Source organism: Nicotiana sylvestris, chromosome 2 (genome assembly GCF_000393655.2).
Source record: "Nicotiana sylvestris chromosome 2, ASM39365v2, whole genome shotgun sequence".
In the NCBI taxonomy this organism is placed as follows: Eukaryota; Viridiplantae; Streptophyta; class Magnoliopsida; order Solanales; family Solanaceae; genus Nicotiana; species Nicotiana sylvestris.
The window spans coordinates 130,678,388-130,704,211 of NC_091058.1; the positions used below are offsets into that span (position 1 = coordinate 130,678,388).

A 25,824-nucleotide genomic window follows, 5' to 3' on the forward strand; every position below is an offset into this window, starting at 1 on the left:
CATGATATGATACACAAGGAGATAGAGGTGTATGTTGACGATGTCATCTTCAAATCCAAGAGGGCCGCAAATCACATAGCGGATTTGAGAAAGTTCTTTGACAGGTTAAGGAGGTACAACCTAAAATTGAACCTCGCAAAATGTGCATTTCGGGTTCCCACAGGAAAGCTGTTGGGATTCATTGTCAGCCTCCGAGGCATCGAGTTGGACCTGTTCAAAGTTAAGGCTATTCAAGAGTTATCGCCACCAAAGAGCAAGAAGGACGTGATGAGCTTCCTAGGATATCTCAACTATATCAGTCGCTTCATAGCATAGTCCACAATTATATATGAACCCATCTTCAAGATGTTGAGGAAAGATGCTGAAACAAGTTGAACCGAAGATTGTCAGAAAGCTTTCGACAAAATCATGGAATACATGTCCACACCACTAGTCCTAGTCCCGCCAGAACCTGGAAGACCTTTGCTACTCTATCTATCTGTATTAGATGGAGCTTTTGGATGTGTTTTGGGATAACATGACGAGACAGGGAGAAAGGAGCAAGCCATATACTACCTGAGTAAGAAGTTCACACCTTATGAAGCACGATACTCTCTGTTGGAATGCACTTGTTGTGCTTTGACCTGGACAGCTCAGAAACTGAGGCATTACTTCTGTGCATACACCACGTACCTCATATCCAGGATGAACCCTCTGAAGTACATATTTCAGAAGCCCATGCCGACCGGGAAGTTAGCCAAGTGGCAGATAATTTTAAGTGAGTTCGATATCGTCTATGTAACTCAAAAGGCGTCAAAGGATAGGCATCGACAGACCATCTTGCTAAAAATCCTGTGGGAGGGGAATACGAACCCTTGAAAATGTATTTTCCTGATGAAGAAGTATCATTCGTAGGAGAGGACATTACTGAAGCTTACGACAGTTGGAGGATGTTCTTCGATGGAGCTGCAAACTTCAAAGGAGTGGGCATTCGAGCAGTTTTGGTATCAGAAACAGGACACCACCACCTTGTATATGCGAAGCTTATGTTTCCATGCACCAACAATATGGCATAATATGAGGCTTGCATCATGGGGCTCAATTTGGCCATCGATATGAATGTACAAGAGCTGCTCGTAATTGGTAATTCGGATCTTCTGGTACATCAGGTTCAAAGAGAATGGGCTACGAAGAATACCAAAATACTACCATACTTGCATCAAGTGCAGGAATTGATGAAAAGATTCACAAAGGTAGAATTCAAACATGTACCCAAAATTCAAAATGAGTTTGTAGACGCACTGACCACTTTGTAATCAATGATACAACACCCAGACAAGAATTTCATTGACCCCATCCCGGTGAGAATCCACAATCAGCCGGCTTACTGTGCTCATGTTGAAGAGGAGACGGATGGAAAACCTTGGTTCCATGACATCAAAGAATATTTAGCAAGAGGAGAATATCCAGAGCAGGTAAACCATACTCAGAAACACACGTTGCGGAGGATATCTAATCATTTCTTCCAAAGCGGAGGGACGCTGTATAGAAGAACCCCTGATCTAAGGTTGTTAAAGTGTGTTGACACAAAGGACGCTTCTAGACTACTCGACGAGGTACATGCCGGAACTTGTGGGCCGCATATGAACAGCTTTGTCTTAGCCAAGAAAATACTCAGGGTTGGATACTTTTGGATGACCATGGAGATAGATTGCATCTGGTACGTACAGAAATTCCACCAGTGCCAGGTACATGCAGACATGATAAGGGTACCACCCAATGAGCTCAACGCAACGAGTACACCTTGGCCTTTTGCTGCCTGGGGAATGGATGTCATCGGTCCGATCGAGCCCACTACTTCAAACGGGCACAAGTTCATTTTAGTGGCCATTGGCTACTTCACAAAATAGGTAGAGGCTGCGTCCTACAAAGTCGTAACCAAGAAAGTCATCGCAGACTTTGTCAAGGATCATATTGTTTGACGATTCAGAGTTCCCTAGTCCATTATCACTGATAATGCCGCTAATCTCAATAGTGACCTGAAGAAAGCCATGTGTGAAACCTTCAAAATCAAGCACAAAAACTCTATATCATACAAAACTCAAATGATAGGAGTTGTAAAAGCTGCTAACAAGAATATCAAGAAGATACCAAGGAAGATGGTAGAAAACCACAAACGATGGCATGAGAAGTTACCCTTTGCCCTATGGGGATACCGCACTACAGTCAGCACATCAACCGGGGCAACTCCCTATTTACTGGTTTATGGTACCGAAGCTGTCATTCCAGCCAAGGTAGAAATCCTTTCTTTAATAATTATATAGGAAGCCAAACTCAGCGACACAAAATGGATAACCGCTATGAGAAATTGTCCCTTATAGACGGAAAAAGAATGAACGCAGTATGTCATTGTCAGCTTTATCAGAACAGAATGTCCAGAGCTTTCAACAAAAGGGTCAAACCAAGACAGTTTGCAGCAGGATAGCTGGTGTTGAAGAAGATCTTCCCGCATCAAGATGAAACCAAAGGGAAATTCTCTCCCAACTGGCAAGTCCCTACATGGTTCACATGGTACTAACAGGAGGAGCACTCATACTTGCAGAAATAGACGGAGAAGTTTGGCCAAAACCAATCAATTCAAATGCAGTCAAGAGATACTACGTTTAGATTGTTTACATTCCTTCATCCAATGTAACTGAACTACGCTTGACCTGATTCCCATTTAGGAGGGGATACGTAGGCAGCCTTGTGGGTTTGGTCAAATCCTAATAAAATTTTCATTTTCCCGCAGAACCAGAAACTGGGCCAGAATTTTGAGGAGGACCCTCAAAATTCCGAAGCAAGTCCAGCCGACACCATTTTATGCTAGAAAGTCAGAAATTGGTTAAGAAACTGGGGTAGAATTTTGAGAAGATTCTCAAAATTCTAGAGAAGGTTCCGCAAGTTTCGTCGCACATAACGACCGAAGGTTCATTTACCAAACTTGGGCAGAATTTTGAGGAGGACCCTCAAAATTCTAACACGAGAAAGCTGAATGTCTCTGAAATGTGTAGCTGATTTTTATGATATCAATGTAATGAAAACGATCTAGGGTTATGGGCTATCTAACAATCCTATTGTATTCTTCTATTGAATCGACTAACTAATTTATCTTGTTTACTGGTTGACAGGGTTCATATTGCTCATAAGAATCTGTCGAGTTCTTACTCGCCTATTCAAGCTAACCTAACGCCTATATGTCTATGGAGTTAGAATCAACAAGAACACATTTATAATTCCTGTAAATCAACCAAGCAAGGCAATTAGGTATTTGTCTATCCTAACCGCGAATCCGTTCCCCGATGCCCAGGTTCAAGAACTTGCTCTATTCAATCCTATATGCAATCTAGAATTCCCACTTTCGAGTTCAATTCAAGATTCGTAGATAGTATTCAATTGGTGATCAAGCAATAAAATAATTAAGTGCATGATTGAATAAATAAACCAATATTATAAACTAAGAAATCAGACTCAATATCCGAATAACAATAGTCATGAAAAAACTACAACCCTAGAACGTGAAGTTTAGCTGCACATAGACATGGTAGCAAAACAACAACTCATACAAAGAAACATAAAAATTACTAAGTTTGGAGGAAGAAAGATGAAACCCGATGAATTTCGGCCTCCACAACGGCTCTATGCTTGTGTTTTCCTCTCAAAAACGTCCTCCTTGCCTCTTGACTCTCTATTTCTTGCACTAAACTATGAAAACCCTTCCTTCTTTAACCTTGGGCAAGCTTGACTTTATACAGGTTAAGTGGGTTTCTCTCCAGATTTCCAATTTTACCCCTAAATAACATTTTTCCGGACCGGCGAGCTCGCGCATAACTTCGCGCGTTTCTTCGTGCATGATTCTGCCTCGTCCTTTCTTACGTGCGAACTCATGCACGCCTTCACGTGTTTCTTCGCGCACCTGGAGCTTGATTTCGTCCATTTTTTCATCTCGTCCTTGCGCGCACTCAACTCTGAGGGGTTGTTCTTGCTCATAAATCATTCCAATATCCTCTTGAAAGCATCATACATGCTCCTCATCCTACAATGTATACATATCACAATTAGAGCCTATTTTTCATCAATTAACCATAATATGTCATTAGAATATAATCAAGCGGAAGCATAAACAATAGCTAAATCACCTAGATTTCGCCTATTATCAACACCCCACACTTAATTCATTGCTAGTCCTCGAGCAATCAACTATACTCTCTAGAGAATCCTTCACTCAACCATTTCCCTTAACGCATTACACCTAGAACAATGTACATGTATTACGCCTAGCAGTGAACAATCCTAGCCTCAAAGTCGACTCTCAAGTGCCATGCAATATTCACACTTCCTCAAAGTACTCTACAAAGAAGTCAAGACTTGCTTTTCGTCGCGAATCATATGCCCTCACAATTACATCAACAAAAAACTGAGTTCAATCCACCACATTCAATTCATATACTCACATATATCAAGGAAATCACTCACTCTCACAAAAGAGGTCACATGCATATAATTGGTACCATAAGCTTGCCCTTAATGTAAATCTCTACTAATGTAGGCTAGCTCTATCCAAAATCAATTAGGACTTTTCATGGTTGTAATGTGGGATAAGGGACGGGTAGGATGTATTTAGGAATAGTGACTCAACCCCTAAGCACTTTAACACATCACATGAGCAATTGTTAGCGCAAATTCTTCAACCCACTTCTTATTCACACACAGCATCATCCCACAAATACTCCCTTCTTCTTTAAGCACTCTGTTAATTCATTCCCACTGGCTGGAACAAGACACAATGTAATCATCTCTCTTTTTTTCCCCAGTTTATTCTTCTTGTCACTCAATTTCTGCTAGTGGTGTATTCGTTTACAACATAAGTGCACCTTTCATCCTTTTATTGGTTACACTCAAAAGCTACCCCACACTTATTTCCTTCTTACTTCTTTTAGCGCTCCTCTCACAATTAAAGTGCTTTAAGAGGTAAAAGGATCAAAATAATGTCAATTAAGAACAAACAGGTATAGGTTTGTAATGTGGGTGCCAAACAAAAGTCTACAGGATCAAAAGGGTTAACTAGGGACAAATTTTATTTGTGATAAGCAATTAAGCTCAAAAAGGTCAAAGAAAGCCTAACATCATTTTTCTAAACCGAGCATCACCTAAAATTTCGCTTCAACTCACATACCGGGCAAGTTCTAGACATAAGTACAATACATGGACTACACAAATACTCACCACACATGGCATATGACTCATTCAGATCAGCTCATCAAGACGTTCCATTACAAGCATTCAATTCAGTAACAAACATACAAATTAAGGCACTTTCAGTGAGATTCAACAATTAGGACTAAGCGTTACACTCTAGGGTCTATTGTGTTCAGGTGTGGCAATGCTATGGGTTCTCTTTCAATTTTATAGCTCGTAACCCATTACCCTAATCTACAAATCAAAAAGAAAACAAAAAATAAAAACTACCTATGCCCGGTTCAAGCTAAACCCATAAAAAAGAACCGCGGCTTAAAGAAAAACCAAGGGGGAATTGCTACACTACCTAAAAAAAAAAATCTTTTTGTTGTTTTCTCTAGACTCACTTCCCTCAAGAAAATCGTCTAAAAGATCCGTCATCAGGAAGAACCTACAATTTTTTTTCAGTTTCAGTCCCTCACGAACCCCGTCGAAAGGGATCCATCGTCGGGAAAAGTCTAATTTTTCTACCTTTTTCAATTTTTTTCTTTGATTTTTCTTGTTTTCCACATAAAAAAAATTAATCTACTAAAATACTACACAACTACGAAGAAAAGAAATAAGAAGCTAAACTACTAAAAAGCTAAGTATCCAAAGGAATTCTCTCACTCTACACTTAAAAGAGTGCAATGTCCCCAATGCAAAAATAAAGTAAAAATAACAAGGGTGGACAAGAAACTCCCTGAAAGACCAAAGGCCGAAGCACTAGCAACTCACGGGGTACTCAGACTTCTCCCAAGGATGGTCCTTTGGGCGGGTACCTCACACTAGTTCCAACCAGCTGGCTCGCATTTGCACACTTTCAGTGGCTTTTCTTCTATGCTCATAATCCTACAAAAAAATGCTACAAAGATAGAAAAATAAAATAAACAAAAATAAATAAAAATAAAAGAAAGCAGTAAAGCTGGGTTGCCTCCCAACAAGCGCCTAATTTAACATCGCGGCACGACGTGCACCACTTTTTTCCTCTACCTCGAACTTATAAATTGAGCCCCCAATTTGGCTTAAGCTTTTTGCTATGCTCTAGGGGTGGTGAGACAAATTTAACAGGGCCAAGCAACCAATATCGTGTTCTACACTTTTTGGCTGTCAAATGAGGTATGTAATTATGTCTCTCTCGCATGATAAATTCCAGAATATAAGCACCCAGGTCCTCGTACATTGGCTCCCCAAAGGCTCAGATGACTCGATTTCCATGTCATCATCCAAACACAATGTTGAAAAATGTATGGAATGAGGAGCAGTAGCCCCAACTATAGAATTGTATCACTAGTTACATCCTCATATGTACACACACTAGAGTCTTCAAATATAACATTATCTACTTCCTCACATGACTCTAGAGTGCTTTCCTCAACATGGACATCATTAATAAAAGTACGCTCGAATGATTGACTCTCCAATTTTAGCTCCTCGAATTGGCGTATAAGCTCTTTTTCAGTTTCACACAACTCAGAACTATTTTGTTGGGTATTAGACACATCAACCTTTGCAATCAATTGAGCTCCCAAGTCATGAATAGCAGTGCCAAATTTTTCGATCTCTTGTCCTATTTTAGCTCTTCCTTCTATTAGGCCTTGTATCCCATCTGTAATTTTCTCACGTTGAGCCTCACATATCTCCAATCTTTCAGCTTGTTCCACCAGCCAAGTTTGACTCAAAATCTCCTCTTTTTCAAAATTTTCCTCTTGCTGGTACTCACTATCTTCATTCAATTCTTCTATATTGGCCTTCATTCTTGTGATTGTTGCCCTCATTCTTTTCATATCTTTTTTGAGTTCATCCTGTTGCTCTGCTACTTGCTTTAAAATATCCCTAATATATGCATCAGGTTCCATATCTTGTACTTCATTGCCCCTATCAAACTCACAAACATTATTAGAGTGATCATAATAAGGGCTCAGAGAAGGATAAAAAGAATTAGGACAACCATCCCAGTGGCCATCTTGACCACCACACATATTACAAATATTCCACTCAAAGGATTGAGATTGTGTGCACAACTCGTTTCTGGGAACATTCTGACAATTTTTCCACCAGTGCGGTCCTCCACAATATGGACAAGGATCATCAAAATAAGAATAACCATCATTCGAATAACTTTTATTCCAAGATTCCATGTTAAAATAAATAAAAAATATTAACTAAACTAAAACAAAGAAAAATGAATAAAAAAAAAATTCAATGTCTAATCTTGAAGAATAGTTAATATCTAAGTCCCCGGCAACGGCGCCAAAAGCTTGTTGCGACCAAACACACACGCAAGTATACGCGGTCGTCAAGTAATAAAGTGACTAAAAGTCGGATGTCGATCCCACGAGGACTTGTGGTTAACTATTAACTAAATTAGACTATCCTAATTATCTATACAAGAATTAAACCTAGAAGTATTTGATTCTAAACTAATTAAAATAAAAAGAAAATAACTAATGAACTCTGAGCCAAAGGATAGCAGATTTTTATGATATCAATGTAATGAAAATGATCTAGGGTTATGGGCTATCTAACAATCCTATTGTATTCTTCTATTGAATTGACTAACTAATTTATCTAGTTTATTGGTTGACAGGGTTAATATTGCTCATAAGAATCTATCGAGTTCTTACTCGCCTATTCAAGCTAACCTAACGCCTATATGTCTATGGAGTTAGAATCAACAAGAACGCATTTATAATTCCTGTAAATCAACCAAGCAAGGCAATTAGGTATATGTCTATCCTAACCACGAATCTGTTCCCCGATGCCCAGGTTCAAGAACTTGGTCTATTCAATCCTATATGCAATCTAGAATTCCCACTTTCGAGATCAATTCAAGATTCGTAGATAGTATTCAATTGGTGATCAAGCAATCAAATAATTAAGTGCATGATTGAATAAATAAACCAATATTATAAACTAAGAAATCAAAATCAATATCCGAATAAGAATAGTCATGAAAGAACCATAACCCTAGAACGTGAAGTTTAGCTCTACATAGACATGGTAGCAAAACAACAACTCATACAAAGAAACATAAAAATTACTAAGTTTGGAGGTAAAAAGATGAAACCCGATGAATTCCGGCCTCCACGGCGGCTCTATGACTGTGTTTTCCTTTCAAAAACATCCTCCTTTCCTCTTGCCTCTCTATTTCTTATACTAAACTATGAAAACCCTTCCTTCTTTAACCTTGGGCGAGCTTGACTTTATATAGGTTAAGTGGGTTTCTCTCCAGATTTCCAATTTTACCCCTAAATAACATTTTTTCGGACCGGACACGCGCGAGCTCGCGCATAACTTCGCGCGTTTCTTCGCGTATGATTCTGCCTCGGCCTTTCTACGTGCGAACTCCTGCGCGCCTTTGCGCGTTTCTTCGCGCACCTGGAGCTTGATTTCGTCCATTTTTTCATCTCGTCCTTGCGCGCACTCAACTCCGAGGGGTTGTTCTTGCTCATAAATCATTCCAATATCCTCTTGAAAGCATCACACAGGCTCCTCATCATGCAATGTATACATATCACAATTAGAGCCTATTTTTCATCTATTAACCATAATATGTCATTGGAATATAATCAAGCGGAAGCATAAACAATAGCTAAATCACCTAGATTTCGCCTATTATCAGTGACCTCTTCTTTGATCTTTACACTCATATCTGTTTTGAACTTTCTCAGCTTCTGTTTGACAGGAGGGAATGCCGGGTCAGTGGGTAACTTGTGAACCACTAAATCAGTCCTCAGACCCGGCATGTCGTCATAGGACCATGCAAAAACATCTTTGTATTCGGACAGTGCTTTAATTATCTCCTCCCTAAGTTGGGGTTCCAGATGGACACTTATTTTGGTTTCACGGACATTTTCTTGGTCCCCTAGATTAACTGTTTCTGTGTCATTCAAATTAGGTTTTTGCTTTTCCTCAAAATGACTTCGTTCCCTACTAATTTCTTCATATGCCTCATCATCCTCAAATTCCAACTCGTCATCACACTCAATTTCTTGTATTATTATTTCCGAGTTAGATTGGCTTTTAAAAATGGGCCGAAGATTCCTTACGCATGTCATGTCGTTGATATCAGCATAAAAAGAACTGTACAAAAGAAGAAAACAAAACAAAAATAAAATTAGAAGAAATGAAGGAAAATGAACAATTGCATTTCATTGAATATAAAGATAACAGGGTTTTAACACATCCAAGTGGACGAAACATAATATCTGAATTACAAACCTTCGTTTAATCCAGATAACTAAAAGAAAATCAAAACCCACTACCAAGACTCCCTCCGGATAGGAAGAGGGGTAGCTTCCCAGTTGTTGACTTTTGCACGTGGTCCCACAAATTGCACATCTGCCTTGCTGGACACTTCCCCAACCTGAACCATATTAACTTCAGTGAATAACCTTTCGAACCCCTTCTCCAAGTCTCCATCGGCTCCAATCAGTGGTCCAGGGACCTTTGACAACAGTTGCTTTCTGGTACCCGGCCTGACGAATGACCTAGACAGACGCGGGACTGGCTTTGGCAACGCCCATGCTTTCTTTTTCATTTTCCTAGCTCTTCTCACATCTGCAATGGTAGGGTTGAACCCCAGACCAAAAGTATCTAGATTCCTTGGAAGGGAGACTGGATGCACAATACCTTGCAGAGATGTACCCAAACCCTTGCCCGGTACGAAACCGTTTTTCAACATTTCGACAGCTACCATGACTGATGCCGCATCCATCGTTGGAGTTGACACGCACTTTCCTTCCGAAATTTTCTCTACCGATACTATGTCGGCAACTTGATAAACCCATGGTCCCTTGCCATCGTCAACCTCTATGAACGGAACAATGGCACCATTGGGCACACACAAATTATCTTCGCCATGTACAATAATTTCCTGTCGATCCCATTCAAACTTGACCATTTGATGTAAAGTAGACGGGACTGCTTTGGCAGCATGGATCCAGGGTCGTCCCAACAACAGATTGTACGACACAGCCGCATCGAGCACCTGGAATTCCATAGTAAATTCAACTGGCCCTATCGTGAGCTCAAGCACTATGTCCCCGACTGAATCCTTCCCTCCACCATCGAATCCCCGGACGCAAATACTGTTCTTGTGAATTCTTTCATCCTCCACTTGCAATTTGTTCAATGTGGAGAGAGGACAGATGTTCGTACTAGATCTATTGTCAACCAGCACCCGAGTAACCACATAATCTTCGCATTTTACCTTCAGATAGAGGGCTCTATTATGCTCGGTACCCTCCATGGGTAACTCATCATGAGAAAAAGTGACTCGATTTACCTCAAATATCTTGTTAGCTATCTTTTCCAAGTGGTTTACTGAGATTTTGTCAGGAACGTGGGCCTCGTTCAAGATCTTCATCAAAGCACGACGGTGCTCGTCTGAATGGATCACTAATGACAAGAGCGAGATCTGAGCTGGTGTCTTCCTTAACTGCTCCACAATGGAATAGTGTTGCACTTTCATCTTTCTCAGAAATTCTTCTGCTTCTTCTTCAGTCACCGCCTTCTTTACCAACACTGGATTATATTTTGAGGTCTTAGCTTTTCTCAACTCTTCAGGGGCAAAGCATCTCCCCGATCGAGTTAAACCATGGGTCTCACACACTTCTTCTTTAACCTCTTTCACTCGGTAAGTTACTGCCACTCGTTCATAATTCCACGGGACCGTCTTGCTATTGATCACTAAGAGCTGAGTTACTGGCTTTATAATAACAGGCTCTATGCGAGCACCCTTCACAACCATAACTGTTTACTTGTAACCCCTGATACCACCACTTTAGCTTTCTCTGATTTTACTGCGACAACGCTTGACGACCCTTTGCCGGTTACCACAACTGGCTTACTATCTACCCTTTTCAACTGGACCACTAATTCCCCATTAGTTACCTTTCCCTTTGAACTGGTATCACTGGAGCGGATCATCATCACCGTTTGCGAGGGTTTCTTAGCCTCCCCTCCCTTGTGTATCAACTCAATCATATGGGTCTCATGGTGAGCTGGTAGCGGATTCTGGTTGATGTTTGGTGTTTCTGGGGCCTGAACCTCGATTCGATAAGTATCAATGAGTTCTTGTACAGCTATTTTTAGTTTCCAGCATTTCTCTGTGTCATGGCCCAGGGCCCCTGAACAATACTCATAATTCACCGAGCGATCAAGATTTCTGGGAAGGGGATTCGGCATTTTGGCCTCGATCGGATAAAACATACCCAACTATCTCAATCTGTGAAATAGGCTGGTATATGATTCTCCCAATGGAGTGAAAGTCTTCTGCTTCTGCAACCTCTCATTCTTAAAGGCTTGATTAGGTCAAAAACCTGTTCCAAGAGGGTTTTTGTAGGATTTTGGTGGTGGATGAGTATTTTGTGGAGCTTGGTAGGGATTCTGTGGAGCTGGCGCATGCTATTGTGCATGAGAGGGAGATTGGGTATAGGTTTGTGCATGATAGACAGAAAAATGGGGATCTGGCGGTGGGTAGTAGTGTTGTGCTGGGCTATATGGAGTGTGGGGGTATGTTTGGGGATATGGTCGAGGCTGGTTGTAGAATGGTGGAAGGTTCCTAGATGCACCCCAAGCTGCCGACTCGATCGTTGCAACATCCTCTTTCTTCTTCTTTCTGAGCACACCCCCAGTACCGTTTTGAATGGCCTGAGTGGTTGCTTTGATTGCTGAATAACTCATGATCTTATTGGACTTGAGTCCCTCCTCAACCATGCCTCCCATTTTCACAACTTCATTAAAGGACTTGCCCACTGCTGACACCAAATGACCAAAATAAGTGGGCTCCAAAGCCTGCAAGAAATAATCAACCATCTCGCTTTTTTTCATCGGAGGGTCAACCCTCGCCACTTTCTCTCTCCAACGAAACCCATATTCTCGGAAACTCTCACTAGGTTTCTTCTCAATCTTCGTCAGTGACAGACGGTCTGGGATGATTTCAAGATTATACTGGAAATAACAGGCGAAGGCTTGGGCCAAATCGTCCCATGTGTACCATCTGCTATGATCTTGTCTGGTGTACCATTCTAGCGCCGACCCACTTAAACTTTAGCTGAAATATGCCATCAGCAGTTCGTCTCTTCCACCTGCTCCTCTCATCTTGCTACAGAATCCTCTTAAGTATGCTACCGGGTCGCCATGCCCATCGTACAGATCAAACTTGGGCATTTTGAACCCTGCTGGCAACTGAACATCTAGGAACAGACACAAATCCTTATAGGCCACACTCATTTGGCCTCCCAGCCCCTTTATATCTCGAAATGATTGCTCTAAGCTTTTGACCTTTCTGATCATCTCTTCATGCTCGAGATTTTTGGACGGTTTCTCGGTCTCTACCGGGATATCAAGATTAGGAGTGTAAGGATATGGTTCTACAACTTTGAAGGTGGGTTCCGAGGGATAGTACTGGTTGTCGTGAGTTTGAAACAGGGGTTCGCTGGAAGATCTGTGTAATGTAGCAGGTGGAGGTGCCACAAAATAGGTGTAATTGGTGGGGGAGGGTACAAGACTTGTTTGGGTGGTGGAGCTTGAGAAGTATGGGAAGTGGTGCCATGACATTGTTGGTAGAGGAGGAAGGCTGGAGATGAGTTCACAGTGGTAGGCTTCGGAGGTTGGGCTGATGGTGGGATATAAGCAGGATTGGCGGGATAAACCGGTGGTGGATGCCCTTTTGCCCAAGCTTGGTACATTTCAGTCATCTGTTGTTTCTGCTTATACATTTCTTCCCTCATTGCATTAACGTCCATTTCTTCCACCTCTTTCGATGGGTCGACAATACTTGTTTCCGGTTCCTGGTCGACCATATTCAGCATGTCTTTCGATTGGGTGTTGTAGGAGTGAGTTGCCAAAATGCCAGTCAACTAACCGCCTGCCTAGACTTAATACATAAAACAAACAACCTTGTTAGCGATTAGGCTTTAACAGATTGGTAACCGCACATTGGGCATGAATGCACCTAAACAGTTAACCGTCTCTATTGTGTATTTGATTGGTTTCATGCGTCATCCCGGCCTTTTCCTTCTTTTAATTGCAAACATCCCCTTTTCTTTTCTTCTCTTTTCCTTTCCTTTCATTGCTGCCTCTGTTCTCTCTTTGTCTTTACTCTCTCTTATTTCTTATTTTCTCTCTCTTTTGTTTTTCCGCTCTTTTCTTCTCTTTACTCTCTTTTATTTGGTTACGGTCGAATACTATGGAGATTGCCTACGTATCATGACCCTGCATGAATCATACCAAGCGTAGTTCTTGTAACGAAATAAAACATTTTTTTGGGATTTTCAATTTTCATAAAATAAAGCAACAAATGCCACCATTACAAACTCAAAACTAACAAATTCCAAAAGACTAACAGATTTTGATGCGAAGATGAAATACAGACTCCAAAAATAGACTGTCATACTCCGAAGAAATACAAACTCAAAACAGAAAGAAAATACAAACTCAACATGACTTACAGACTCCGACAGAAAAGGAAATACAGACTCAAACGAAAAATCACGAATACATCAAAGCTCCTGGTGCCCACAGGACATCATTCGGTCTCGCACGGGCCTATGTGCAAGATCCCTTTGAAGTCGGTCCAAGTCGTTCATTATTTGTTTAACAAAGGTCATCACCGCTGCAAAGAATGTAGTGCGAGTCATATCTTCAAAGATGTGGCACTTCATAACGATGTAGTCGGTAATGTTTCTAATTCTCTCTCTTTTGGCACCCTTTTCTTGTAACAAACGCCCAATCTAGTGGGCCCTTGCTTCTAAAGTTTGCTCAGCCACATGATTTTGCTCCTGAAGTTGTTGCAAATCTATTTCTAATTGCGCCAATGCTGTATAACAATGTTGCCTTTCAACTTTGAAGTATTTTTCCTGTTTGATCATTTTGTTTTCTGCGGCGATGAACCTTCTCTTTAACCCTACGACCTCATCGTCGTACCTTTCTCTCAATTGCTTAACCAAGCGTACTCGTTCATCTGAATTTTTAGCCAATTGCTTTCGAGCCTTGGCTAATTCACTTTCTGCTTTATTCAAATCAAAACTGTAGTCATTTACTTTCTGCCTCAGGTTAGCTATGAGTTTTTCATCTCTGTCGCTTCGGACTGGATTTTCTGCTGCTACTTTTAATTTCTGGATTTTAGCTCGAAGGGCCTCATTTTCTTTGGCTAGTTTTTTCTTTTCTCCTTCATCTGCCGCCACTTGTAAGCTATTCTCAAATTGAAGTTCTTTGACTTGCTTTTGCAACTTGCTTATGGTAGCCCTGTAATAGTTTTCTTTGGTCAGCCAATCCCATTGTACCTGAGCTCCGTCGATGAATTACTGGACATGAGGTCTCTTTGCGGGCCTGTCAGGCTCATGTTGAACTCGGGATCTTTTACCATACCAAGCAATATAACTGGGCTCCACCTCGCCTCTGGATAGGTCTCGTACTCGCGTGTTAGGCCCTAAGAATCTACACTGATGCCAAACCCGATGCACTTTTTCTTCTGGGAAGGCAGCTTTTGGATCTAACTCAATGACTTGCTGACTCAAATCTTCATTGTGTGGGATGTCTGGTACCGGCCCAACTGACGCAAGACTCTGTGCGGAGCATAAGGCTGGATACTCCCCAGACCCATCAATAGCAAAAAACACACCTCAGCCGATATATAGATTACTTCGTTGATTGAGAGCCATCCGAATGTCCACTTGATCTTATTTGCGGTCAAAGATCTCAAATGATCATGCCATGCTTCCGTACCATCTGGAAACTCATAACCCTCTACTCGCTTTTCATGTTTTTCAATGCACTCGAGGCCAATCATACCGCAATTCAAGTATCCGGGATGGTGGAAAAGGTGTTCCTCCATCCATTTTTGTAACAACATATTGCACCCTTCAAAGAACTTTGCTCCTTCTCGACAACGAGTAAGAGCTCGATAAATTTCTGCCAAGATCAACGGCACTATAGTCCCATTTTCCTTCTTCACCATAAAGTTAGCTATCCCTATTAATCCCATCTCTATGTTCCCATCTTTTCTCGGGCAAACCAAAATACCCAGGAACGCCACTATGAAAGCTAATCCTCTCCAAGCTTCCCACTTGTCTTGATTCCCAGCATGAGTAAGACCAATATCTGGTGTTTCGAAGCCACGCGGATTCCCGTATCGTCCGTACAGAAAGTAGAAGGTACAAAATCCTTTGGCCAAATTTCCATCTCGGACATCCCGACTGATGCTTAACAAGTCTAAAATTTTGTGGGGGGTCGCTGTTCTTGGTGCTACCGGGTATTGACTTCTGAGATTCCCTTCGGAACTGGCATAGCCTGCTATCTCTTCTAGCGTAGGAGTTAACTCGAAATCCGCAAAGTGGAACACATTATGTGCTGGATCCCAAAACGGTATTAAGGCCTCAATCACGTCTTTTCTGGGCTTGACCTTCAAAAGCCCAATAAAACCGCCTAGTGCTTTTGTCACAATTTTTCTACTCTCGTCCCCCAAATTATGCCACCACATATGTAGCTCCAAAGGGATCTCTTCACGGACTGAGAAAAGTTCATTTTGATTTGTGCTCATCCTGCACATTTGTTAAGGTGATTTTAATTTGAAAGAAAACCATGACTCGTTTTGACTTAAAAGAAATGACCAATTCCAAAATTTCCATAAAACATCCGGCCTTGCCAACACGGCCTTTCAGCACTTCAAAAACGAAGATTTTACGACTGTGTCAGCTAATTGGCCAAAACCTTTGAAAGTGACAAAAGTGGTTGTTCTTGCAAAAACTGCCTTCCGGCGCCCTTTTATGGACATTCGGCTATTTCTGACAAGAATAGCATCACCCTAATTATTTTCAAATCAAAGTAAAATTTTTGGGCTTTTGGGCTATTTTTGGCAAAAAGGAAGTTGGACCCGATGGGGGTTGCCTACGTATCTCACACCCTGTGAGAATCAAACTGGCGTAGTTCAGGCAAATAAAGCAAACTATTTTTGAAAACAAGAGTCGCTCTTTTTTTATTTCATTGGCAAATAAAACTATTTTTTGAAAACGAAACTTTTTCTCTCTTTTTTGTTTTTTCATTTCATTGGTAAATAAAACAATCTATTTTGAAAACAAAAAAAACTTTTTTCCCGTTCTTCCCTCTTTTTATTTTCTCGAAAATTCGGCAGAGTTTCGACACTATTTGGACATTGTTTTTTTTTCCAGAACAGACGATTAACTCTCTTTAACCCTCATACTGCCATTTCTCTTTCCTCAACCTTTCTCAATATTCATAAGCCGGTCAGCATGCAAGTCCGAAGCAAATAAATGCACAAGTAGCAAGTAGGATGCATCAGGATGGTCTTTTTGTTTCGGGTGCACCTACCCTAGACAGACCCAACCCCTGTGTTGAGTCTCCAAAGTCAAAATGCACATGATGCAAACAAACGTTCCTACTAGGGATCCGGCATGAGACTGAGTTATTCTAGGTTCAAAACCTTGGTTTATTGTTCTAAACCTGGCTTACCCGAGCGGACAGTTCGAGCCGGGGGGGGGGCAGCGTACCGGGAATAAGAAGCTTCACCGGCTTTGCAACTTGTCCGAACCTCGCTCTAAATTTGGAATATGACTCTAACAGAAAAGAAGTCACACAAAGTGCACACTTCTTCATGATTTAGAGACTCAGAGTGAAGAGGGATTTCACAACAGTTTATATACAGTTCACGGAATATCAAAGCGGTAAAAGCAATCAATTAGCACATTAGGCCCAAATCATGTAACAAATTCAGATAATGGATAAAGCCAACTATAACAATTATTCTAAGCTCGAATTCTTGAACCCTAAACCAGAGATTCTGGGTTCGATCCCCAGTAGAGTCGCCAGACCTGTCACACCTCTTTCTTTACCTACACCCTCGGAAAGGGGCGTAAATAGGAGTTTTTCCAATTAAAGGACAATCGAAACGGGATTTATTATAAAGATTCAGAGTCGCAACTTGGGAGATTTATGGTGTCCCAAGTCATCGATTGAATTCCGAATCGAGAAAAAGATTGACTCTGTTTAACAGTCCGCGAACCAGAAATCCGAGTAAGGAATTCTGTTAACCTGGGAGAAGGTGTTAGGCATTCCCGAGTTCCATGGTTCTAGCACGGTCGCTCAACTGTTATAACTGGCTTAATTATCTGATTTTAATACATTTGAACCTATGTGCAAATTTTAATCTTTAACCGCTTTTAATCATTTTAGGTAGATTCAACGTTATTTAAAACACGCCTTGAACCACGTCACATGAAATGCACTCGTGGTTCGCGACACGTTCTATTTAACGTTGTTGAGGATGGAAATTGGGTCACATGAAATGCACACCCGAATTTTAGACTTACGTATCATGACCATGCCACGGGAACCAGATCCATAATCATGATGATTTTATTTATGCGCCTAGAAGTTTGCCCACCCCTACGATTATCCAAAAGCTTGATCACATGAAAAAGTTTTCAAGAAAAGCTAACTGGAAAGACATGCTACAAATGATTAAAGATAATTTAGTACATCACCAAATCTACAATTTTATATCTTTGCATTGTGAACAAGACCATTGGTTATAGTAACTCACGTTATCTAACCTTTACCAAAAACGAACCTTCTAAAGAAATGAAGCAGGCCTCATTCCCAGCCAGTAGGAGTTGGGGTGCGAGGACTTAAGAAAAATTCACGTTGAAACAAAAGAAAACCAACAAGAAACAGACTTTAAGCATTTTGCCAAATCAACATATCAAATACTAGATTTTAACTAGACAGTTTCAAAAGAAAAGAAAGCAATCTCAACGTGATTTGGGCCTGAGTCTGCCTTAGACTCGTATGGCCTCTTTATTTGAACAACGAGCATTGTCCCAGGAACGTACCAGAGAGATGGCAATGCCGCCTAATGGCCCAAGAGGCCCGTCTCGATGTGCTTCCTGCTGCATGTCCATGCCAACCCCAAATTGACGACAAGGGAAAATATGGCGTTAAGCCAAAAATATCAAAAAAACTATCAATTTAAACAGCCTATTGCAGTTAAACAGAAAGCTAAGCTGAATTTGAAGTTCTCAATTGAAAGCACCAAAACCTCATTCTAACAGGATACCATGGGATTGCATAACTAGAACAAACTAGCCTATGTAAGTTCAACAATAAATCACAAACTGAACAATTTCGCAGGTGAACAGACATACTATTACAGTTATCCCATAGCACATATTGTCCAAATAACCATTTCAGCATTTCAAAACTATATGATATGAACTTTAATTTACTTGAATCCAAACCTCACACTCATACTCCCCCAGAATCAAACCGACAAGTAGACATAAATTCACTTTACGATATTCAGCAATGTGAGAAAGGGCTATACTAAGCATGCATAATATATGATTACAGACTTAATAATACAGCAGTAGATGAAATAGTAGAAGTAAACTTGAAATATAACTTGCATCTCAAGTGTTTCATATCCAAAGTGTAGATTCACATTCACATGTTGTCTATGGTTCCCAAAATATACCTGGAAAACAAAGAAAGTAGGAAAAATGAGGGATCAACAGCAACAGGACAATATCAGCAGCAATATAACATTGCTTGCACAATTGAACCCAACCCTAAACTTCCAAAAATCAGCTTCCAGCATTTCAAACCAAGCTTCTAAACCCAGATTAAAGCCAGGTTTCCGGGAAAATGCACGACTTGGAAACTATTTTCAGGAAATGTTCCAGAGTAACAAGGATTCAGGGAGTCAAAACCAAAACCAATTCAAACAATTTCTAACATTTCTAGGACATTTCAGAAGAAAATCAATTACTTCTCCAACTCAGTATATTTTCTTTTTCTTTCCAGTCTCTCTAAGGTGTAAAAACTGTGTGTTGAATGAGAAGAAGGCTTCCTTTATAAGGCTGAGAGTCTGCTGTGTGCCTTCCAAGGCAAGGCAGTCAGATTTTTTCCAAAATAACCTCATAGGGCATCTTTTAAAACTGATTTTTGGACAGCTATCCATTTCCTTCAGATATTTTTAATTTACAGCCTGTTTTCCCTAACCATTTTGGGCAGCTGTCCATTTAGGAAGCTTCCCATCAGTTATTAAAGATTCTTCAAGTTAAAACAATCTCCAAAATTACCCCCTAAAGTTCCCCATTATTCACTTATCCCCCTTAAATTCTGAATGCTCACAATCACAATAACAGTAAACAAACGAGCTGACACTTTCAAACAGATTGAAATTCAAAATAACTATTGAAATTATGAAGAACTAGCCTAAATATCCTTCACACATAAACAAGAATTCAGAAAATGCTCTTGAAACAAGAAGTAATGCGAACGATGAACTATACTTGACTAATCTCAATGCTTTAGTTCCAAAATTAATTCACAAATGTGAAATGAAACCTAGCGGAAAGAAGAAAATCTCATGAATTGAAACCAAATTAAACTCAAACCTTACGAAGCCGATTGTCATTAACAATTAAGCAAACAAGCTAACTAACAAACTTACAACCAAAACATAATGCAATTAAGCAAGAAACAAAACTTCTGAAGGACGAAAACTGGAAAAACAAACAACCAAGCAAACAAACAGAAAAGATTAAAAGGAAACCAATCGACGCAAAAGAAATTATCCCAAACCTGTTTCGGCAAGAATTGCATGAACTCGAACAAACCTTGAAGAAGAAAGTGAACCTTTGACGGTCATTAATTGGTTGTCCTTAACAAAAGACAAACGATTAATGACGGTTTTGGGTTCACTCGACCTTGCTGAGCCAGAAAGGAACCCAGGGAGAGACTTGGCTATCCGGACCAGTTTGAAATTAAACAAACACGTATTTGAGGCAGGAAGGAGATGAGGGGTTGCATGGTGTGATTCTGGGTGGATTTGGGAATTTTTAGGGTTTCAGGTGATGACCTTGGATTTGAGATTCGAGGCAATGGAGGGGGATTTGAGAGGAACTATTTGGAGATTTGGGATGGGGAGGTGGAAGGGAGTTCATGGTGTTAATTTGGTAGTGCTTGGAGGTGGTGCCGCCACCGGACGGTGGGGGAATTCTGGGGCGGCTACTAGGGTTTGGGGGGTAGGTTTCTAAAGACGGGGGTGTTGGGACGATGAAATGAGGGGGGGGGGTAGGGTGCGTTCAGACATATATATATTGAAACCCCCCAGTTCTGATCCGTTGGATCGGGCGATATCAACGGCCCAGATCCATCTTAATGAAACAATGTCGTTTTGTTAGGGGGGAATCCAGACCGGGTCAAGCGTGGGTTGGGCCGGGTATTGGGTGGTTATTACTTGGGCTGAGGCATTATAATCGGGTTTGGGCCCAGATTTCTTTCATTCTTTCTTTTTCCTTTTTCAATCCACAATTCTTTTATTTTCCCAAAATCAAAATAAATCCTAAATTAATTAATAATAATTTTTCAAACTAAATTAACATACCCAAATAGATTAATCACTCATCATGGTATTTACAATAATTAATTAAACCCTAAATTTAAGGAAATATTGCACAATTCAAAATTAAAAGTAAAAAAATGCAAAATGAATTATTTTTGCGATTTTCATTTTTTATAAAACAAACTAATTTGCTAGATAATCTAAAAACATAAAATTAAATCCTAAATGTAGATGCAACATATTTTTGTATTTTTCATGAATTAAATAAAATAAACGTGCGCAGACAAATGCAAATAATTAACAGAAAATGCCACGAAATCCAACAGAATTGCAAGCACTGAAAGAAATTATTTTCTTTTGAATTTGTTGGAGTAATACATATAGGGAAAAAATCACGTGCTCACAACTTATATATGCATATAAATGCTATTTTGAAAGTATTTTTCATATTATAAATATACAGGGAAAAATTGGGTATCAACAGTTGCCCCCTTTACCCGGGAAGGATGAAAGAGTTGTCGGGTAAAGATATGATGGCCAATTTTGACTGAACAAAATGGTTCGAGGAGACTTAGGCCGTGCTCTAGCTTCTGATCTGCCCACATATCCCTGGTTTTTTGGGAATCGGGCTATATGAAGTTCAGGATCCGTTGGCGGAGTATGCCGATGGAGACCTTTCAAGAACGGACGTAATATTAATGACGAGGTGAATGGTTGAAGTCTGATAGGGCTACGGGAACCGGAGCGGGATCGCTCCTGCCGAGACGGCCGTTGCTCGTCGGTTTACCTGCAAATAAGCAACACAAGCATATATTGTGCGTAAATTTAAACATGATGCGAATTCCCGTTGGACCATTAAAGTTGTCTTTGGACGGTTAGGATGACATCCTTAGACTATGACGTCCTGGGACATGAAGCATATAATAATGATTCGCAAGCCATGAAATGATGCTCTCGGGCTATGAGAATGATGTCTTCGAACTATGATGCCCTTGAATAATGATATGCAAAAGATAAAAGGGGTCCTCAGGCCATGAAATGATGTTCTCGGTCTATGAGAATGGTGCCTCCGAACAATGACGCCATTGGACAATTTGGCGATCTTTCAGCCATGAGATGCAGTAGGTGGCGATCTTTCAGCCCATGAAATGCAAAAGGTGGCAATTTTTCAGCCATGCAAATGACAAAGTGGCGATCTTTCAGCCACGCAAATGCAGTATGTGGCGATCTTTCAGCCATGCAAATGTAAGAGTGGCGATCTTTCAACCATGCAAATAAGGTGGCGATCTTTCAGCCATGCAAATAAGGTGGCGATCTTTTAGCCGATGCGAATGTAAAAGTGGCGATCTTTCAGCCATGCAAATAATAAAGTGGCGATCTTTCAGCCATGCAGATGGAGGTAGATCTTAACCCTGGAAGGTAGAATGGTAGCCTTATGCAATGCAAGAATGCAGATGGACGTAGAGCTTGACCTCGGAAGGTAGAATGGTAGTCTTATGCAATGCAAGAACGCAGACAGAGGTAGAGCTTAACCTCGGAAGGCAGAATGATAGCCTTATGCAATGCAGAAATGCAGATAGAGGTAGAGCTTAACCTTGGAAGGAAGAATGGTAGCCTTATGCAATGCAAGAATGCAGATGGAGGTCGAGCTTAACCTTAGAAGGTAGAATGGTAGCCTTATGCAATGCAAAAATGCAGATGGAGGTAGAGCTTAACCTCGGAAGGCAGAATGGTAGCCTTATGCAATGCAGAAATGCAGATGGAGGTAGAGCTTAACCTTGGAAGTCAGAATAGTAGCCTTATGTAATGTAGAAATGTAGATGGAGGTAGAGCTTAAACTTAGAAGGCAGAATTGTAGCATTATGCAAGAAGTAATAGGGCAAATGATAATAGAATTTTCTTAGCTGATAGCGGATTGCGATTTTGCGACTGCTGGGGATACTGTGTGCGAATAACAACTGTGAGTAGGTGTAATGGTTCTGAGATTTGTATTTCCGAGCAATGTGAGTCTCGTGAGTGTATAGTACATTTGATGATTTTGCAACTCAAGTGCCTGCATCCAAAGAAAAATCGTGCGTTTTGTAAAATGAGGGGGGGGGGGGAGTTCGTATCCCGGCTGGCTCTGCTTCATCTGCTCGGCTTTGATCTAGTGACGTTGTATGTATCGTTGGGGGTAGCATTGCTAAACAGAGTGATTTCAGAAATAAGCATGCATGATTTAGTGAAGAAAATGTAAAAATAAATACATAATTAAGAATAGTTTTCTTTAGAGGAACCGACGACCGTCGCATGATCCAAGACATTGCAACCTTCCTTGTTACGGAATTTTGAGGGTCCTCCTCAAAATTCTGCCCCAGTTTACTGGGTTGTTGTTCTGACTGCTGCTAGCGATAATTGGCTGAAATCGACTTTGGAATTTTGAGGGTCCTCCTCAAAATTCTGCCCCAGTTCCAATCTCAAGGGGAAATGAAAATTTTATTGAATTATGACCAAACCTATAGGGCTGCCTACGTATCCCCTCTTAAACGGGAATCAGGTCAGGAGTAGTTCAATTTATATCATATGAGGGAAGTATAAAGGTTACACATAGTAACGCTTGACTGCATCTGAATTTATTGGCTTCGGCCAGACTTCTCCGTCCATTTCTGCAAGTATGAGTAATCCTCCTGTTAGAACCCGGTGAACCATGTACAGACCTTTCCAGTTGGGAGAGAATTTCCCTTTGGCTTCATCTTGATGTGGAATGATTTTCTTTAACACCAGCTGCCCCGGTGTGAATTGTCTCGGCTTGACTCTTTTGTTGAAGGCTCTGGACATTCTGTTCTAATAAAGTTGACCATGGTAAACTACATTCATTCTCTTTCCATCGATAAGAGCCAGCTGCTTGTAATGACTCTTCACCCACTCTGCATCGTCGAGCTTAACTTCCTGCATGATCCTTAGGGAGGGAATTTTTACCTCAGCGGGAATGATGGCCTCTGTACCGTAAACTAGCATATAGGGGGTTGTCCCCGTTGATGTGCGGACTGAGGTGCGATATCCTAGTAAAGCAAACGATAACTTCTCGTGCCACTGTTTATTCTTATCTATCATTTTCCTCAATATCTTCTTGATATTCTTATTGGCGGCTTCTACTGCTCCGTTCATTTGAGGTCTGTAGGCTGTAGAATTATTGTGTCTGATCTTGAAGGTTTCACACATGGATTTCATCAAGTCACTGTTGAGGTTGGAGCCATTGTCGGTAATGATTGAATCTGGAATCTTGAATCGACAAACAATGCGGTCGCGGACAAAGTCTGCCACGACTTTCTTAGTCACTGCTCTGTAAGATGCTGCTTCGACCCATTTGGTGAAATAATCGATTGCTGCTAGGATAAACCTATGCCCATTGGAGGCGGCAGGCTCGATTGGTCCAATAACATCCATTCCCCAAACGACGAACGGCCATGGTGAGCTCGTTGCATTAAGCTCTCTTGGAGGTATCTTTATCATGTCTGCATGTATCTGACAACGGTGGCATTTCTGGACATATCGGATGCAGTACGTCTACATAGTCATCCAAAAGTAACCAGCACGAAGTATTTTCTTTTCTAAGACAAAACCATTCATACATGGACCACAAGTCCCAACATGAATTTCCTCGAGTAGCCTGGATGCTTCTTTTGCGTTGTCACACCTTAGCAATCCCAAATCAGGAGTCCTCCTATACAAGATTCCTCTGCTGTGAAAGAAGTTGTTGGATAATCTCCAAAGTGTGCACTTCTGAGTAGGATTCACGAGCTTCGAGTATTCTCCTTTCGTCAAATATTCCTTGATATCATGAAACCAAGGTTTTTCGTATGCTTCTTCCTCAACATGAGCACAATAAGCTGGTTGATCATGGATCTTTACCTGAATGGGGTCAATGAAGTTCTTGTCTGGATGTTGTATCATGGATGATAGGGTAGCCAATGCATCGGCGAACTCATTCTGGACCCTGGGAACATGTTGGAATTCTATCTTTATGAATCTATTCCTCAATTCCTGTACATAATGCAAATACGTGAGTATCTTGGAGTTTTTAGTTGCCCATTCTTGCCGGACCTGATGTATAACTGAATCTCCGATCACTAGCAACTCTTGAATATTCATGTCAATGGCCATTTTGAGCCCTAGGATGCAGGCTTCATACTCGGCCATGTTGTTAGTGTAGGGAAACCTGATCTTGGGCGGACACCGGATAATGCTGACCGGTTTTTGATACAAGGACTGCTCCTATGACAACTCCTTTGAAATTTGTTGCTCCATCGAAAAACATTCTCCAACCGTAATAGGATTCCACAATGTCTTCTCCTATGAACAATGCCTCTTCATCAGGAAAATATGTTTTTAGGGGTTCGTATTCTCCGTCCACGGGGTTTTCAGCAAGGTTATTTGCTAGTGCCTATACCTTGATTGCCTTCTGAATGATGTAAATAATATCAAATTCGCTCAACAGGATTTTCCACTTGGCTAGCTTGCTAGTGGGCATGGGCTTCTGGAGATGTACTTTAAAGGATCCATCCTTGATATGAGATATGTAGTATAGGCACAGAAGTAGTGGCTCAGCTTCTGAGCTAGCCAAGTCAAAGCACAACAAGTGCGCTCTAACAGAGAATATCGGGCCTCATACGGGGTGAACTTCTTACTGAGGTATTAGATGGCCCGCTCCTTCCTCCCTGTTTCGTCAAGCTACCCCAGAACGCAACTGAAAGATCCATCCAATACTGCAAGGTAGAGTAATAAGGGTCTACCTGGATCGGGTGAGACTAAGACTGGTGGTGTTGATAGGTATTCCTTGATTCTGTCGAAAATGCTTTGGCAATCATCAGTCTATTTGGTAGCGGCGTCCTTCTTCAACATCTTAAAGATCAGCTCACAGATAACTATAGATTGTGTTATGAACCAACTGATGTAGTTAAGTCTCCCCAAGAAACTCATCACGTCCTTCTTGTTCTTTGGCGGTGTCAATTCTTGAATAGCTTTGACCTATGATGGATCTAGTTCTATTCCTCGGCAACTCACAATAAACCCAAGTAGTTTCCTAGCAGGAACCCCGAATGCACACTTTGCGATATTCAGTTTCAGGTTGTACCTCCGTAACCTATTGAAGAATTTCCTCAAATCTTCCATATGATCAGTGGATTTCTTGGACTTGATAATAACATCATCTACGTACACCTCTATCTCCTTGTGTA

The 25,824-nt window shown here is 41.0% G+C and overlaps 1 protein-coding gene across 1 annotated transcript; it reads right to left on the reverse strand.

Moving 5' to 3' along the window:
- Positions 1-24,154: 24,154 nt before the first annotated feature.
- LOC138885581 (uncharacterized) lies at positions 24,155-24,751 on the reverse strand. The gene has a single exon (XM_070166544.1). It carries the CDS (start codon positions 24,749-24,751, stop codon positions 24,155-24,157), a length of 597 nt encoding a protein of 198 aa, XP_070022645.1.
- Between the last annotated feature and the right edge of the window lie 1,073 nt (positions 24,752-25,824).

What these genes read in the sequence shown, in the direction of transcription:
- LOC138885581 (XM_070166544.1), bottom strand. Translation starts at nt 24,751, where the DNA reads ATGGCCATTGACATGAATATTCAAGAGTTGCTAGTGATCGGAGATTCA.